Below are 15,748 nucleotides of genomic sequence, written 5' to 3'. Positions count from 1 at the left end.
TCTCCCGTTGTTCATTTTTTTATTGTTTTCTACCAAATATTTTGCTAGAATTCTTATGAACATGAATAGCTTAATATTTCCGTATGGTTTTTGGTGAAGACTACGAGTTTATGTTTTAATTTATGCAACTAAACTGTTATACTTAGTCCTTGTGGTTGTTTTGATTGTTCTTGTGCTTTTATTGGTCTTTTGCCTGATCAACATGAAAACTATGTCAGTTTAACTAGATTAATAGAGAGATAGCTAGTTTTATGTGGTTAAGAGAATGATTACAATACAAAGATATATATGCACTCGAGAAAGGGGACTTTTTGTGAGGGCTTGGGTCTTAGGAGCTAAAGGAGTCAGAGTCTATTCTATTATACGGAGACTTTAATAATTAGACTTAAAATAGGTAATAGGTTTAGTTCATTGAATCAAGAGAGACACTAGTATGTTGGATCCGGGAATTCCGCTTTTTCTCCATATTTTATTACAACCAAACTGTCTTTTGCTTTGTTTACTTTTAATGCTTTAGTTAGTTATTTTTAAATCATAAAACAAACCCTTTTTCCTTAGTCTAAATAGTGAACGACGACAATTCAAAGTACTCAAGTGCTAATTAGTCCATATGGATATGACATTCTAGCTTGCATTTTATAACATTTCTAACCTGAAATATGCATTATTTTTCATATTAGTATATTTTATTGTCATTGCATATTACAAATAGGGTAAATTGCATGTAAAGTAACATCAAAATGACATTTTAATTAATTATGCGAAATTAATATGGTTGTACATGCACCTATATAAGTGTGCGTGTGTTTGTATTAGTTCAACTTTAGGAGTAGTTATAATTTATATGCAGTGATCTTCTATAATATTATATAGTTGACTTTATTTTTCTTATTATATATCATTTGTACTATGGGATTCCAAACTTAGGAAATGTTTCATATTAATCCAACTTTAGCCATCATAGTATTTTAATGAAATATATTTGTGTATGAAATGTGATGATACGTGGGAGTTAGAGAAACAATGCAGGTCTTTTTTATTATGTGGAATAATTTAGAGCCACTAACTAAGCTAATGGAGGACACCTCCATATTTGAGAGAGTATAATGAAGGAAAATAAAACAAAAAAGAAGAAAAAAGACGACGGAGTGGGGAGAATAAAAGATAAAAAAAAAATACATCGTTGGAGCTTATGTAATTAGGATCGAGGGTTATAAATTAGGAGGCAGACTATGAGGTTTGGTAAGATTCTTGTGATAATTATGTGCGTATAAATTATAATTTTAATTTTACAGATGTTATGTGATTGATTTCTATGTATTAATTTGGAGTGAATATTTGGTTTATATGATGGAATACGATATGAATATATGATTTGTGTAAAAGATACATTTATATATTGTATTGGAATAATTTGATAAAATATACTCCCTCCGTCTTTCTGTAGCTGAGTCGTATTTTTTTGGGGTTGTCTCACTATACTGAGTCGTTTCCTTTTTTGGCAAAAAATAACAACTTTTCTTCTCTCTTATTTTACTCTCTCTTACTAAGTCTCTCTTCATTTATTCTCTCTTCATCTATCAACCTTTTTCCTTTTCATTTTCTACTTTATTATTCATTACTTAACTCATTCAGTACCGAAAAGAAAAGCCTCTACTACAGAGGGACGAAGGGAGTAATATGGATATGTAGTTGATAGAATTGATATGATCTACATATGGTGTTAAAATTACATGTATCATATGATTAAAGATGATATGTGATGGTCTTGCCCCGGTGTTAATATCAATGACAATGGACCTTCTGGTCATATATATGTATACAATGGCAATGAGACTTCTAGATCATATTATACAATGGCAATGGACCTTCGAGTCATACATATATGTACAAAGGCAATGGGACCTACGGGTCGTATACAATGGAAATCCCGGACAGATAACAGGTTTGATTTGTCACACAATAATTTATTGAATATAGAGACATATGCATATGGACGTAGAACTGTTGATGATATTTAATGTTTATGGTAATGTCTGCTGATTTAGAATATTTGTGAATAAGCTACTAAATGATGGATTTTGTATCTATAGTACGTTGATGGTGATGTAATTGATATGTGATTTATTTACTTTAACTTGTATTTTGTTTATTATTAATATATACATTATCAGGGTTGAGGTATGATATATTTAGCTCTGTACACTTGCGGGATATTTCTTACACAAATTAGGTGAGTCAGAGAGAGTAAGTTCGAAATTAGAAAACCGATTCCAAATCTATTTATCAAATTCATGCAAATATATTTTCCTTTCTAAAATAAGCCGAAATATGAGAGAAAAAATTAAATTTGTCAAGAACCCTTTATAGTTAAAACTACTGTATAATTTTAATATGTTAATAGATAATATATTTATTTCCCCAACATCTGAATGCTCCTTTACTTCATAAAAAATAATTTTGTTGTTGGATGATTTGGATTTTGCAGATGTTCCTTTTCTTCCTAAAAAATAATTTTATTGTTGGATGATTTGAATTTTAATGCAAAATTAATAGAGTAAATGAGAGAAATATAGTGACCCAGTTTTAAATAATTTTAACAGAAGTTTTTCTTTTATTAGTATTTTTGGTTATATATTAAAGACTAAAGTCCCAAAATGGTCCTTAACATATTGCGTTTTTTTTTATTTTGGTCCAAAACATTATCATTTGAATTATTCGGTCCCTCACATTTGAAATCGGATCACATTTGGTCAATTTTGGACGGTTCCGTCAAATTTTTGACGGTGTTAATTATCAGGTCACAAATCCGTCACTAATCCGTCACTAACTGGGAGAAACTGATTCGTCACTAATCCGTCAATAATCCGTCACAAGGCCTCGCCTCAACACTTACGCCCTCGCATGCGCCCTCTTGGCCTCCACCAACTCCATCCTCTTAGGCTACGGTAAGTCGGTAACCAAATTTTTTTCGCCAATTCTTCTTCATCACAAGTAGCATTCAGTAAATTTCTGCGATTGCAGACATTTGAGTAATGAGCGGCGCAGCTCTCTTCATCAAACAAGACCTCAAAATCTCATCAATTCAGCATGAGATTCTCGTCAACTCTCTCAATCTATTCTCCTTGATCGGCTCTCTAGCCTCCGGCAAGACCTCCGATTGCATCGGCCGCCGCTATACGATCGTCTTAGCCCCCTCCGCTTTTTTAGCCGGAGCGCTGCTGATGGGGCCGGCGCCGTCCTACCCGTTCCTCATCGTCGGAAGGGCGGTGGCGGGAATTGGGGTCGGGTACTCCTTCATGATCGCGCCGCTTTACACGGCGGAGGTCTCCCCCGCCACCACCCGCGGCTTCTCACCTCGCTGCCCGAGGTCTTCATCAACGTCGGCATCCTCGTCTAGTGACGGATTAGTGACGGGTTAGTGACGGATTTGTGATGGATCAGTTTCTCCCAGTTAGTGACGGATTAGTGACGGATTTGTGACCCGGTAATTAACACCGTCAAATATTTGACGGAACCGTCCAAAATTGATAAAATGTGATCCGATTTCAAATGTGAGGGACCGAATAATTCAAAAGATAATGTTTTGAACTAAAATCAAAAAAATGCAATATGTTAAGTACCATTTTGGGACTTTAGTCTATATTAAAAGTTCGATGATATAGTTTGAAATAGATAACTGAGAAGGGCGCTTGGTGATATAACAAGGGAACATAAATGAAAGAGGGTGAAAACCATCAAAAACTTTTATTTCTCTTGAATAAATTCATATTAGTACCCAGTCTGTCTTATTCAAGATGGTCACCTTTCCTTTTTCATTTGTCCCAATCAAGATGTCCAATTTCTAATTTTGTAAATAACCTCTTTTCTTCTCTCTCTTTATTAAAATATTCAACTATCTTTTTCCTTTCTACTTTAAGAATGTAGCCATCTTGAGTGGGACAGAGGGAGTACATAATATTAATGCTAGATTTTGTTTTACATTAATATTTTTTGTTGGAAGAGAGAGACTCCAACTGAGAATTTAGTTATGCTAAAATTACAAGAATTTAAATACCTAGAAAAGTTCATGATGGCGAGATAATTGCTGGCTTGGATCAAGCTGCCTCAAAACTCTCAAACAAAGCAGCCTTCATCATCGAGACAGTCCAAGCTTTCGCCAAACAGCCTGTGCACAATGTCGAGGAGCAACAGAGGCTACTTTCGGGCAGCCAAGTCTATGCCCAAGGAAGACAAGATGTATGTGACAACACATGCTGCACCAGAGTTTGTGATAGGAGTAAAGGCTGTCACTCAATTAACCAATCATGAAGAGAGCTTGACAGAATATCTAACTCACACTTTGGCTGATATTATTAAAATAGAAGGAAATGAACAAGAATGGAAGTAACAAATGATAAAAGAAATCCTCCGAAGAGGCCCAAGATAATCCTCTGCAGAGGCCTACGAGATAACTCGTCCTAAACTGATACTTTCCAAGCTTTCCCCAATCTACCAAGAATCTCACTATTTATAAATGATTTAATGCAGCAAAACTAATCATGAAACTGAAAAAACAACTTAACAAGATTGCCTATTTCTTCTCCCATATCTTCTCCATTAGTTAGTTGAACAAACTAACCACTCAACTAGATTTGTGGGCTACTATCTCTCTTCCATTATCCGTATCAACTGCCTCACCCTCAAAACAGCCTTGCCCTCAAGGCGGAGGTCGAAATGGAAACCAAGTACTTTGTCCGATGGAGGTTCAAACTCATGCTTTCGGGTAGTAGCCAGAGCATTGAACCATAGAAGATGGCCAACTATATGAAGGAGTTGCAGCCTATCCAGATAGGAGAATGGGTTGCCTGCTGATGAGAATAGTGACCCCGGAAAGGAAACCGCCATAGGCGTGGACTTGTGGGCAGCGGAAACTAGACATCGCAGCAGGGAGAACGGAAACTGAGTCTGCAAATTATCGGGGTTGGCAGACAACAGAGGTGCTGTCATCATGGCTGTTGTCAGTGGAGTTGATGAAACCATGAGTTTGGTATGGTCAGCAGTAGCCGCAGAAACTAAACGCTGCAGCGGAGTCAAGAAAGGAGGTTGAAACTGCAGAATATAGGCGGACAACAGCAGTGCTGTCACCGTTGATAGTGTAGGCGGAATTGCTGGTGAAGGTGGACTGGTAGGAGATGGTAGAGGGACCAAAACTGGAGGTGGAATGGGCAGTTGCACTGGCAAGGGCAGGGGCATGCTATTGATCTCTTTAGTATCGATATCAGTGTGGATTGCTGACGTGGTAATAGTTGGTATCTCCTTGCGAACATCAACACTCTTGGGTTTCCATCCTTCTGAATCACCAAAACGGCGCAACAACTCTTGTGCGAATTTGTCCCACGACAACGAAGAACAACGCATGAGGAGCAATTGTAACCAAGGTATTGCTGGTCCGGATATGGCGCTGATGGCTACGTCGACACGTGTATCCAAAGGTGTCTTGTTGATGAGGAAATATTGGTTTGCCCGTGCAAGCCAGGCAAGAGCCCCAGATCCATCAAACTTTGGAAACGTCATCGTTGGAGACACAAAAGACTCTCGAAACTCCAACATGAAATCCTCAATCTGAGAACTCAAAGCTTTGATTCGATCTGTCGTCTTTTGCATCTGCAGTATAGCCTTCTCCAATCCAACCACAGCAAGAGTGGCTTCTGTCCGAGAATTAACCATCGTCCACGTTCACCGCACCAAATTGATAGGAGTAAAGGCTGTCACTCAATTAACCAATCATGAAGAGAGCTTGACAGAATATCTAACTCACACTTTGGCTGATATTATTAAAATAGAAGGAAATGAACAAGAATGGAAGTAACAAATGATAAAAGAAATCCTCCGAAGAGGCCCAAGATAATCCTCCGCAGAGGCCTACGAGATAACTCGTCCTAAACTGATACTTTCCAAGCTTTCCCCAATCTACCAAGAATCTCACTATTTATAAATGATTTAATGTAGCAAAACTAATCATGAAACTGAAAAAACAACTTAACAAGATTGCCTATTTCTTCTCCCATATCTTCTCCATTAGTTAGCTGAACAAACTAACCACTCAACTAGATTTGTGGGCTACTATCTCTCTTCCATTATCCGTATCAGTTTGTCATAACAGCTAACTTCGTCATCCGCTTGCTAAATGAATTGTTCAAGTGCGAAAATAGCTTTTCGGACATAGTCTCGTTTCTCAGGGCATCTCACATCAAAGGGCGATGTTTATAGTGCCAGAGTGGTTTTGCTCGAGCTGTTGATGGGGCGAAGATCCATGGACAAGAGCAGACCTCACGGTAAGCACAGCTGGGTGGAGGGGACGCCTTTCCTCGACGAGAAGAGGTGGGTTCTACAGGCTAATTGATCGTAGTCTGGAGGGGCACTTCTCAATCAAAGCCCTGCAGAGAACCGTGCAGCTGGCTGCTCATTGCCTCAACCGTGATTCAAAGATTAGACCTGCTATGAGCAAGGTGGTTCTAGCTCTCGATCCTCAAGGACACAGTCAGGTCTACTTCCTATTTCCAGGCAATGAGCGCTGCCCTTAGTGGCATAAACATGAATACCATAACAGGAGGTAAATGCAGATGAAAAACGACCAGCAAGTGAGGAGTCTCTCCATGCCTAAGAGGTTCCATGCCTCGCCATATCAGATATTCCGCCTCTGCAATCTCCATTAGTTAACAAACTCTGACCGCCTCCTTCATGTTTCTGTTCATTCTTCTCCAAGATCAACTTCAGCTGGTTGAGAGACTGATTGCTTTTTTCATACCATGTAGTGATATGGATATTCATTGAGGCGAGGTGATCTTTTGGGCTCTGTTTATCGCCTTTCTTGTTAATGTTGAGATGAGTAGGCTGCACAGTTTGTCTGAAGATGAAGAAGAATGGGATTTTGGACTATCATCAAAATTAGTAGCAAATCTTGGCAAATTACTTACTTATTTAACATGCGGCTTGTGTTATATTGTCTATGACTAACACTAAACCGCATAAGATTCTATTCTGCTTCACACGAACAACAAAGCAACACAGAAGCAAGCATTACATGCATAGTAGCATTCAACCATTACTCATAGAGAGTCATTTCTCAACAATGAATTCCTCTATTTGTATACCGGTGTGTCGTGCACCTCCCTGCACACTTAGCAGAACTTCGTCACCTAGTTTCAACGATGTCACGGGAATGGCTTGATTTTGATGTCCCGCTGCCATAGACAGCGATGATCAATAGATGTAGGACTGAAATTATAAGGAAAAACTTAGTTTCACTAAGTTTTACCTCCAACAAGAGCAACTGTTTCAGCATTTTGAAGGATCATAGTGTAGGAAATTTGATGATCATCAAGTACCTGCATTGCAACTCAAGTTGACAATTAAAATATATGCAAGAAACTCTCTAATTGTACAGAAATCATACTGCAGAGTGCAGATGAGATAAGTAAACAACACTTCTGTAAAACGAAAATATTAACAAGAAATTTCCTTAAAAGATTAAATGGATCACAAAAAAATGAAACAACATTTGCCTCAACAAGGATCAATGGTCTTGTCTCTATCTTCACGCGACCGACAATGGCTGTTCGCTGCATCCCATCTTGGTCTACAACAACTACCTCTCTCCCGGCTTTTAGTTCTGAAAGGTAGCTAGTCTTTTCCCCAGGAACAGCAACGTATGCATGTACTGGGCCCTGGCACATCCAAGAGACTTCATAACTAAAGCAAACTAGCACAATACAACCAGACTTGAAAACTGAAATCATAGAAGACAGAGGATTCTCACTTCTGGCAAATATTGATCATGTTAATCAAAACCCAAATATTGCTTCACTTCTGGAAAATATTGATATGTAATCAAAACATACCGCATTGACCCGAAAAGGCCTGCTGGAAATGTAATTCGACTCTAAGCATTCGGAATGGATGAGAAAAAGCCCTCTAGCAAAGCATCCAACCTTCAAGTAATGAAAGAGAAAATTACTTCTCTACATGTTAGAACGGCAAAAAATATATGTAAGGAATACGGAGTCAGCAATAGAATAACCAGAAGTCCTTCACCGGGTCTCATTAGGCTGCACATGTCAACGCATACACGATCACCCATTCCCACCATTTGAATATTAGTGACCGTGGCCTTTGTCAATTCCAGTAAACTACCTTGGTTGTTTCTTTTGTCCAGATATTCCTAAAGACATAAAGGCAACATTACAAGAAAAACATAAAATCTCATGGGAGAAAGTTATTACCTTCAACTGGAAAATGGCATCAACGTCCTCTGTTTTCAAAACCACACCTCCCAGACCATGCTCCAATGCCTACTACAGTATATTTATCAAGAACAAGCAATAGCTTGGAAAATTTGGGATGGTTATCTCCATTTTTATCATATAAATGAAGGAAGCTACCTCAAAGAACAATTGAGCTTCCGATGGCGTCTTTGAGATGGCAAAGACTGTTTTCTGAGTGCCTTGAATTGCTGCAACAATATTTTCCGCAGGAATCACCTAGGAAATAAGTAGACATTCCATCTTCAGATGCACCAAAAGATAACATTCAATACTAACAAAACTCCAACTAATCAGATCATTGGTTAAAAATATACACAAAACCAAAGAAGGTGAGATTGATTCAACCACCTGCCAGTCCAGCAGATCCACAACAACATTATCTGCTTTATCACTCAACAGCTCGAGATTCTTCAGCTGTGCGGGAGAAGAAACCTCAAAGAGGGTGGCGACTTTGACGTGCTCCCCATCAAAGAGCCCTCCTTCTTCTACAAAGAGAGGAAACAACAATGCCAAAGCTGCAAGATTCATAATTACATTAAACAGACAAATATATTAAAGATCATTGAAAATAGAAGTATGACTTGCGAAATAACATTGTTAGTATTGGATTGAGATTATCTCAATGTATTTCTGCAAGTTACGATTCTATTTTCTATCATGGTATTATCATAGTAGTGTCAACCATAGTAACAGGTGCAAAAAAATTCTTGCCGAAAGAGAGGTTTTTGCACTCCATTGTCAAACCATCTAAATCTTTCTACTCTAATATTGATTTAAGGGGTATTTGCGCCTAATATCACGAAACTTTCCAAAAGTTTGTTTTTTCGCACGAACTTTAAACTTGCCATATAATATCACAAACTTATATAGTTGTTGCATTTTTATCACCGGTGACAAAATCCGACTACGTTAAAATGAGATAAATAATCATATCTGCATTCTAGGGAGTTTGTAATCACGTAACTATCATTTTCCAGTGATAACTATATCCGACGCATTGTGATGGTAAGTGAAATGTACTCGGATTTGGTCGCTGGTGATAAAAATGCAACAACTATATAAGTTTGTGATATTAGGCCCCAATACCCCTTGATTTAAACCGTGCAAACCACAGTACACTACACTTGAACTGTTCCTAAAATCATATAAACATCACATACATAAATCAAAGGATAATTGTGAATGTAATATTTTAACCCAAATCTTGATACCAAAATTAAATTCTGTCTCACACAGAACACTAACAAACAAAGTATGAGATTGGTATACGCTTACACGACCACTGAGAAGCAAGCTCACGGCAATCAGATTGAAAGATGAAAGTATGCCAACCCCTCTCCACAGCAGCGGTCATTACTTCTTTCTTCTGCGTCCATATCCAAACTTGCTTCTTTTCCGACTTTGAAACACTCATTGCCTTTACAGAAAACCCACTCTGCCAAATTGGCGTTGTTTTCTTGTTATGAAGCGAAAAATGGGCCACTCCCAATTTGCCTACGAGTATTATACAACTATTAAAATGACTGTTAATTCAGCGGAAAATATTGAATTTCGATGGAGCAGCTCAAGAAGAAGAAGAAACGAACCTTCGATGTCAGATTGGCGCATAGAAGCTGAAGGAAATAGGGCAGCCATTAACAAGTTGGGAAGATAATGAAGCAATGTTAAGCAATTGAAGGCTATTGCTATTTGTTGATGATGGTACAAAAATGGGGAAAGGGTCCGCTACTATAAGGTGACATTTAGATTCTGAAAATAATGTTCATTTTTTATCCTAAATATCCTAAATATGTACTCCCTCGAAAGTTGAAATTAGTAAAGTAAAATAAATAGAAAAAAGTAAGAGAGAGACAGGAAAAAAGTAATGTAAGTATGATTAGTAGATTGTGGGATTCATATTATTAGTGGTACGTGTTTGTTCAAAACTTTCTTTATTTAGACTTTATATAATTTTGGGGAATAGGTCAAAATGAAAAATCTAGTCTATTTAAGTAATATAGCTTTTCATTTTTGAATCTAAGATAAACAAATATGTTCCGAAGTTGCCTTTAAAAAATAACGCCAATTAAGTTATATTTTGACTGAAACAAATTACTAATCCGAGATTTATTAGTAATTTAATCTTAACCTAATATTTTTACTAATTATTTTACAACAGAAATTAATTTATTTTAAAACGAATTAAAAAATTCTAAAAATTCAATACTCGTTAGTGACGTCTCTCACGCTTCTCACTTCTCAATACTCTCTTGTCTCTCACACTCCTCACTTCTCACTTCTCACTTCTCAATACTCTCTTGTCTCTCACACTCCTCACTTCAAAAGAACGACGAACCCTAGCAATGATTCGTCTTCTCCATGAGTTGGGACTCGCTGGAGCCTTTGTTGTAGTTCGATGACAGCTCCATTTCTGACAAAGCTAGAATTCTTGCAGAGAAATTAGGGTTCTGGTGGGAAATGGAGTAAAAGATGAGAAAAAGAGAGAAACCGAGAGTTTAAATGAGACGAACACAAGTCTTAAGTCAAACTGATTATTTTATTTTTATTTATCTTTGTATTGACCAAGATAAAAGGCTCATCTCCAACTAAGGTGCAACAGAGTCATGATTCAAACAGTAATCGGCCTATCTAGATGAACCTATGTCTTTGGTTTTGAGAGAGGTTCACAATTTCACGTGGATATCTTGCATGTGTCAATCGGAGTTTAGATGGTCGTTCTACGAAATCTGCGCATTGAAGTGCCCAAGGTCGACAAATTCTCCATGTTGGTCGGGTGGTCTCCAATGTCTTCATCTTCGAAAGATCTTCACGTAAGTATCTCGCACACCTCAATCGAAGTCCGATGAAGAGAGTTATGACAGTTATATGAAAGTCGGCATTGAAGCATCCAGCCACATCCTCATTTCCCCTTGGAATTTTTGAATTCTCCAATGTCTTCATCTTCGAAAGATCTTCACGTAAGTATCTCGCACACCTCAATCGAAGTCCGATGAAGAGAGTTATGACAGTTATATGAAAGTCGGCATTGAAGCATCCAGCCACATCCTCATTTCCCCTTGGAATTTTTGAATTCTCCTATTAACTAGAAAAAAGAATTATTTTCTTGGATTCAATTAATATATTGTGCATATCTTTCCCAATTAAATCAAATTAAATCTCATCATATCTTGCCAAATATTTCCATATTTGTTGCACAGTTGTCTACCAACTCAAAATAAGATACTCCCTTTGCCCATACAAATATGGGCACTTTCGTTTTATTCCATCACATAAAAATATGGATACTTTCCATTTTACTATGTTCCATAAAAATATGGGTATTTTCATTTTTGGAAAATTATCCCACAATTTATTACTTTTATAAAGTTATTTATAACTCATACCACCATTAAAATACTAACAATACTATCCTACTAACACTACTTTAACTACTCTTTCTTCCTCTCTCTTAATTTACCAATTTTGTCTTATTTCCATCCCATATCATATGCTCATATTTTTATGGGACGGATGGACTGGTTATTATTATATGTGTGTGAGTTGGTCAAATGATAGTGATAATACTTGAGGCCAAAAGTCTCGAATTCAAGTTCATTGTAAAAAAAATTATAACCAATCATACAACCACAATTTTGGTGAAGGAAGCAACCCTTCCATCAACGTGTATAGAAACTAGATCTACATCGCCTTAGATATTATGCCATATTGGTTACCAGCATTTTGGACTGTACAACATCAAATTAGTACAAACTTATCCTACTATCAAAAATTAAACAGACCTAATAACTCCCAAGTAGAGACTGAAACTTTTTACCAAAACAAAACAAAGTTAGCTTACAATATTCAGGGGATGTAAGAGAAGCAACAAGTTAAGCAATGAAGCACACCGGTAATTTTCGAATTAGTCATCTACAGCTATACATCCTTAAGTAAACCCTCGCATTCAAAACAAAGACGACAACATATCAAACGACCTACAACTTGGCATGTTCACGTTCAACTTGGCAACAGAGTTACACGCTGTCATGCAATGCTTCCAAGACACCCTATCTCAGGTAACTTTACACTCTCATCTCCTCCAACCAGGCTGAACCACCTTGTCTGAAATATGACAAATCCACATTAAAGACAAAGTAAATAAAAATTTTGCATTAAAGGGGAATATACAACATACTGTAATTGAATGAACAATTTTGTACTTGTTCGATCATATAATCTTCTCTACGATCAATCATATGCACTGCCAATCCCAATGTGACACCAAAAGTAAAATCTTAGCCTCGCTAACACTACATTTAATCAACAATCCAAACCAACCCAACTTTTCAATGGAAAAAAATCTCACTTCATACTTTATCATCAATCGACCAACCTAACCTAATACAATACGGAATGGATCACCTGTTGTGCCATTTCCCACAGGTACAATTAAATAAAAGAAAAGGAAAAAGAATAAAAAACAAGTATAGCTGCGTTTTGTTCATAAAATGATGTGTTTTAAACACAGCCCCCTGCTGTGCACAGCAGGGGATCCTTCCTCTTAACGATGGTAATCGAGAGAACTGAAAGAATTATGCATTGGAAGCTATTGGAATTGGAAGAAGAGACCGTTTTTCTTATTTCTTGTGTGTATTGATACAATAATTCGTCCCCTTCATATAGGGAGGATACATTTTATTTTTGGTAGCATATAAGTCTATTCTAAGACAATGTATTCCCTATGATTTCTGTATCTTTTCCTTGTAATGAGTCCCTTGATTTTGGTAATGAGATCCTTATTGATTGCCTTAATTTCTCCTCTGAATTTGGTAAGGTTTGACACTCCCCCTCAAGTTGAGCAATGGTATCTCCAATGCTTAACTTGCTCAATATCTCTTTGAAGATCTTCGGGTGAACCGCCTTGGTCAATATGTCTGCAAGTTGTTCTTCCGAATGGACAAAAGGAAATTCGATAATACCTGCTTCCAGCTTTTCTTTGATGAAGTATCGGTCTACTTCCACGTGTTTAGTTCGGTCATGTTGCACTGGATTCTCTGAGATGCTGATGGCGGCTTTGTTGTCGCAGAACAACTGACTTTTTCGAGTAGGTGGGAAACCAATCTCTGTGAGTAATCTCCTTAGCCATAGGATTTCCATGAGTCCACTTTTCATTCCTCGGAACTCGGCTTCGGCGCTAGATAGAGCTACAACCTTTTGTTTCTTACTCCTCCAGGTAACCAAGTTTCCCTCGATGAACGTAAAGTATCCTCCTGTAGATTTCCTGTCTACTGGATTGCTCGCCCAGTCAACATCTGTGTACCCATCAACCTCCAAGTCTTCTCTTTTAGCTAAGAATATTCCATAGCCTACAGTGCCTTTCAAGTAACGTACGATTCTCAAGGCGGCCTCCATGTGATTAGCCTGAGGTTGGTGCATGAACTGACTCACAATACTTACAGCATATGCTATGTCGGGTCTCGTGTGGGAGAGATAGATAAGCTTTCCGACAAGACGTTGATATCTTTCTCTATCTGTTAGTTCTGCTCCTTCCTTTATTTTCAGCCCATGGTTTGGAACCATTGGAGTGTCTGCAGGCTTGCAGTCGAGGAGACCTGTTTCTGCCAATAGGTCTAGCACGTACTTCTTTTGTCTTAGGAATATCCCGTGTCGGGATCTCAATACTTCTATTCCCAAGAAGTACTTCAGTGCACCTAGATTCTTCATCTGAAACTCTTTGAACAAATTTTCCTTCAACCTCTGGATTTCTTCCACATCGTCTCCAGTGATAATCATGTCATCAACGTAAATAATTAGACATGTTACCTTGTCGTCTCTCCTTTTTGTGAAGAGCGTATGATCGGAATGACTTTGTTGGAAGCCTTGCTTAATCATAGCCTGACAGAATCTTCTGAACCAGACCCGTGGAGACTGCTTTAAACCGTACAAAGTTTTTCGCAACCTGCATACTTCTCCTTCTCCAAATTCTTCGGAAAAACCTAGTGGGACCTCCATGTATACCTCCTTGTTCTGCTCTAGCTCACCATGAAGAAAGGCGTTGGTCACATCGAACTGGTGGAGTGCCCAATCTTTGCACGCCGCTACTGATAGTAGTGTCCTCACGGTTTCCATCTTAGCAACTGGGAAGAATGTCTCTTCATAGTCTACTCCATATACTTGAGTGTACCCTTTTGCCACAAGCCTCGCCTTGTATCTCTCGATTGAACCATCTGCTCTTCTTTTTATGGTGAAGATCCATCGACATCCAACTGGCTTCTTCCCTTTTGGTAGTGTACATCTCTCCCAAGTGCCATTGCTCACTAGGGCGTCTATCTCCTTTTTCATGGCTTCTCTCCAATGCTTGTGTTTGCTGGCTTCCTCAAAGGACTGTGGAATGTCTTCTTCCTCATATAGGGCAGCCTCAAAGGCCCTGGCCATTTCTGATAGGTGACTGTGAGCAATGTTGGATACTGCATATCTTGCCTTCTTTCCTCTCCAATCTGGTGAGTATCAACACGGAGGGACTCCTCTTGTTCTTCTTGGTGGCAACTCATATGAGTTGCTTGTATCTCCACTCACTCCACATTCCTCATTAGTGCCCCTATCATTGTTAGTGCATTCTGGGGGTATATTATCAAATTCTGAACTGTTTACCTCAGGAATCGTGGACGGGGTTGACGGCTGGTCATTGCCACTTTGTTCTTCGTTCTGTATTACAAGAGGAGACGGCCCGGCGGTGTTGCTAACTTCCTCAGGTGGACCAACGTCTGTGACAGGGCTTGGCTGTGACTCTCCCCCCCCCCCCGTCTGATGTTCCCCTGGCTGTGGTTCTCCCCCTAACTGGTGGTTTCTGATATTTGGAAGCCAATCTAGGAGGTCATTGTTCGGACTGTTGTCTGAAGTCTCCCCCTGACTACTGGATTGGCTGTAGAAATATTCCCCTTCTACAAAGTCACAATTCATGGTGGTGTAGATTTTACGTGTTGTTGGGTCATAGCAGCGGTATCCTTTTTGGTTTTTTCCATAGCCAAGAAAGACACATTTTAGAGCGCACGGATCAAACTTGGTACGCTCGTGTTTAGGAATGTGGACAAAGACCGAGCATCCGAAAACTCTTGGCTCAAGGGATAGGGATGAGGGGATGTCAAAGTGTTGGGAAAAGGTGTCTAAGGGAGTCTTGAAGTTAAGTATGCCTGTGGGGAGACGGTTTATAAGGTAGACTGCGGTAGCTATAGCTTCTGGCCAAAAAGATTTGGATATTTTGGATTCAATTAGGAGAGCTCGGGTAATTTCTAAGATGTAACGGTTTTTTCTTTCGGCAACCCCATTTTGTTCTGGATTGTATGCACATGAGGTTTGGTGGACCAACCCGTTAATCCTAAAAAACTCTTGCATTTTATTATTGACAAATTCCCCCCCATTATCTGATCTAAGAATCTGGATGGTGTGTTTATATTGAGTTTGAA

At 38.5% G+C, this 15,748-nt stretch overlaps 1 protein-coding gene across 5 annotated transcripts; it reads right to left on the bottom strand.

Moving 5' to 3' along the window:
• Positions 1-5,953: 5,953 nt before the first annotated feature.
• LOC121753569 (3-dehydroquinate synthase homolog) lies at positions 5,954-10,046 on the bottom strand. 5 transcript variants are annotated; one of them, XR_006040466.1, is made up of 11 exons: positions 9,893-10,046; positions 9,582-9,800; positions 8,655-8,821; positions 8,424-8,522; positions 8,265-8,333; positions 8,063-8,203; positions 7,884-7,973; positions 7,542-7,709; positions 7,301-7,370; positions 6,960-7,226; positions 5,954-6,889 (listed from the first exon to the last, which is right to left on the bottom strand). XR_006040466.1 is itself a non-coding variant. In XM_042148780.1 (10 exons), exons 1-10 carry the CDS (start codon positions 9,939-9,941, stop codon positions 7,102-7,104), a joined length of 1,197 nt encoding a protein of 398 aa, XP_042004714.1. In that variant the 5' UTR covers positions 9,942-10,046; the 3' UTR covers positions 6,931-7,101. The 5 variants fall into 5 exon arrangements, 3 of the variants coding, with proteins under 3 accessions (XP_042004714.1, XP_042004715.1, XP_042004716.1); XR_006040465.1 differs by having other exon boundaries at positions 5,954-6,876; XM_042148780.1 differs by lacking the exon at positions 5,954-6,889 and having other exon boundaries at positions 6,931-7,226.
• Positions 10,047-15,748: the final 5,702 nt, after the last annotated feature.

The sequence above is a fragment of the Salvia splendens genome, chromosome 11 (genome assembly GCF_004379255.2).
Source record: "Salvia splendens isolate huo1 chromosome 11, SspV2, whole genome shotgun sequence".
NCBI classification, from domain to species: domain Eukaryota; kingdom Viridiplantae; phylum Streptophyta; class Magnoliopsida; order Lamiales; family Lamiaceae; genus Salvia; species Salvia splendens.
This window is presented reverse-complemented; position numbering and strand designations above follow the sequence as displayed.

Excerpts from the sequence above, each read along its gene's own strand:
- LOC121753569 (XM_042148780.1), bottom strand. The coding sequence starts at position 9,941 with ATGGCTGCCCTATTTCCTTCAGCTTCTATGCGCCAATCTGACATCGAA. Across the intron at positions 8,204-8,264 it reads ATGCCATTTTCCAGTTGAAG|GAATATCTGGACAAAAGAAA; the intron begins GTAATAACTTTC and ends TTATGTCTTTAG. Across the intron at positions 7,227-7,300 it reads AACAGTTGCTCTTGTTGGAG|CGGGACATCAAAATCAAGCC; the intron begins GTAAAACTTAGT and ends TGTCTATGGCAG.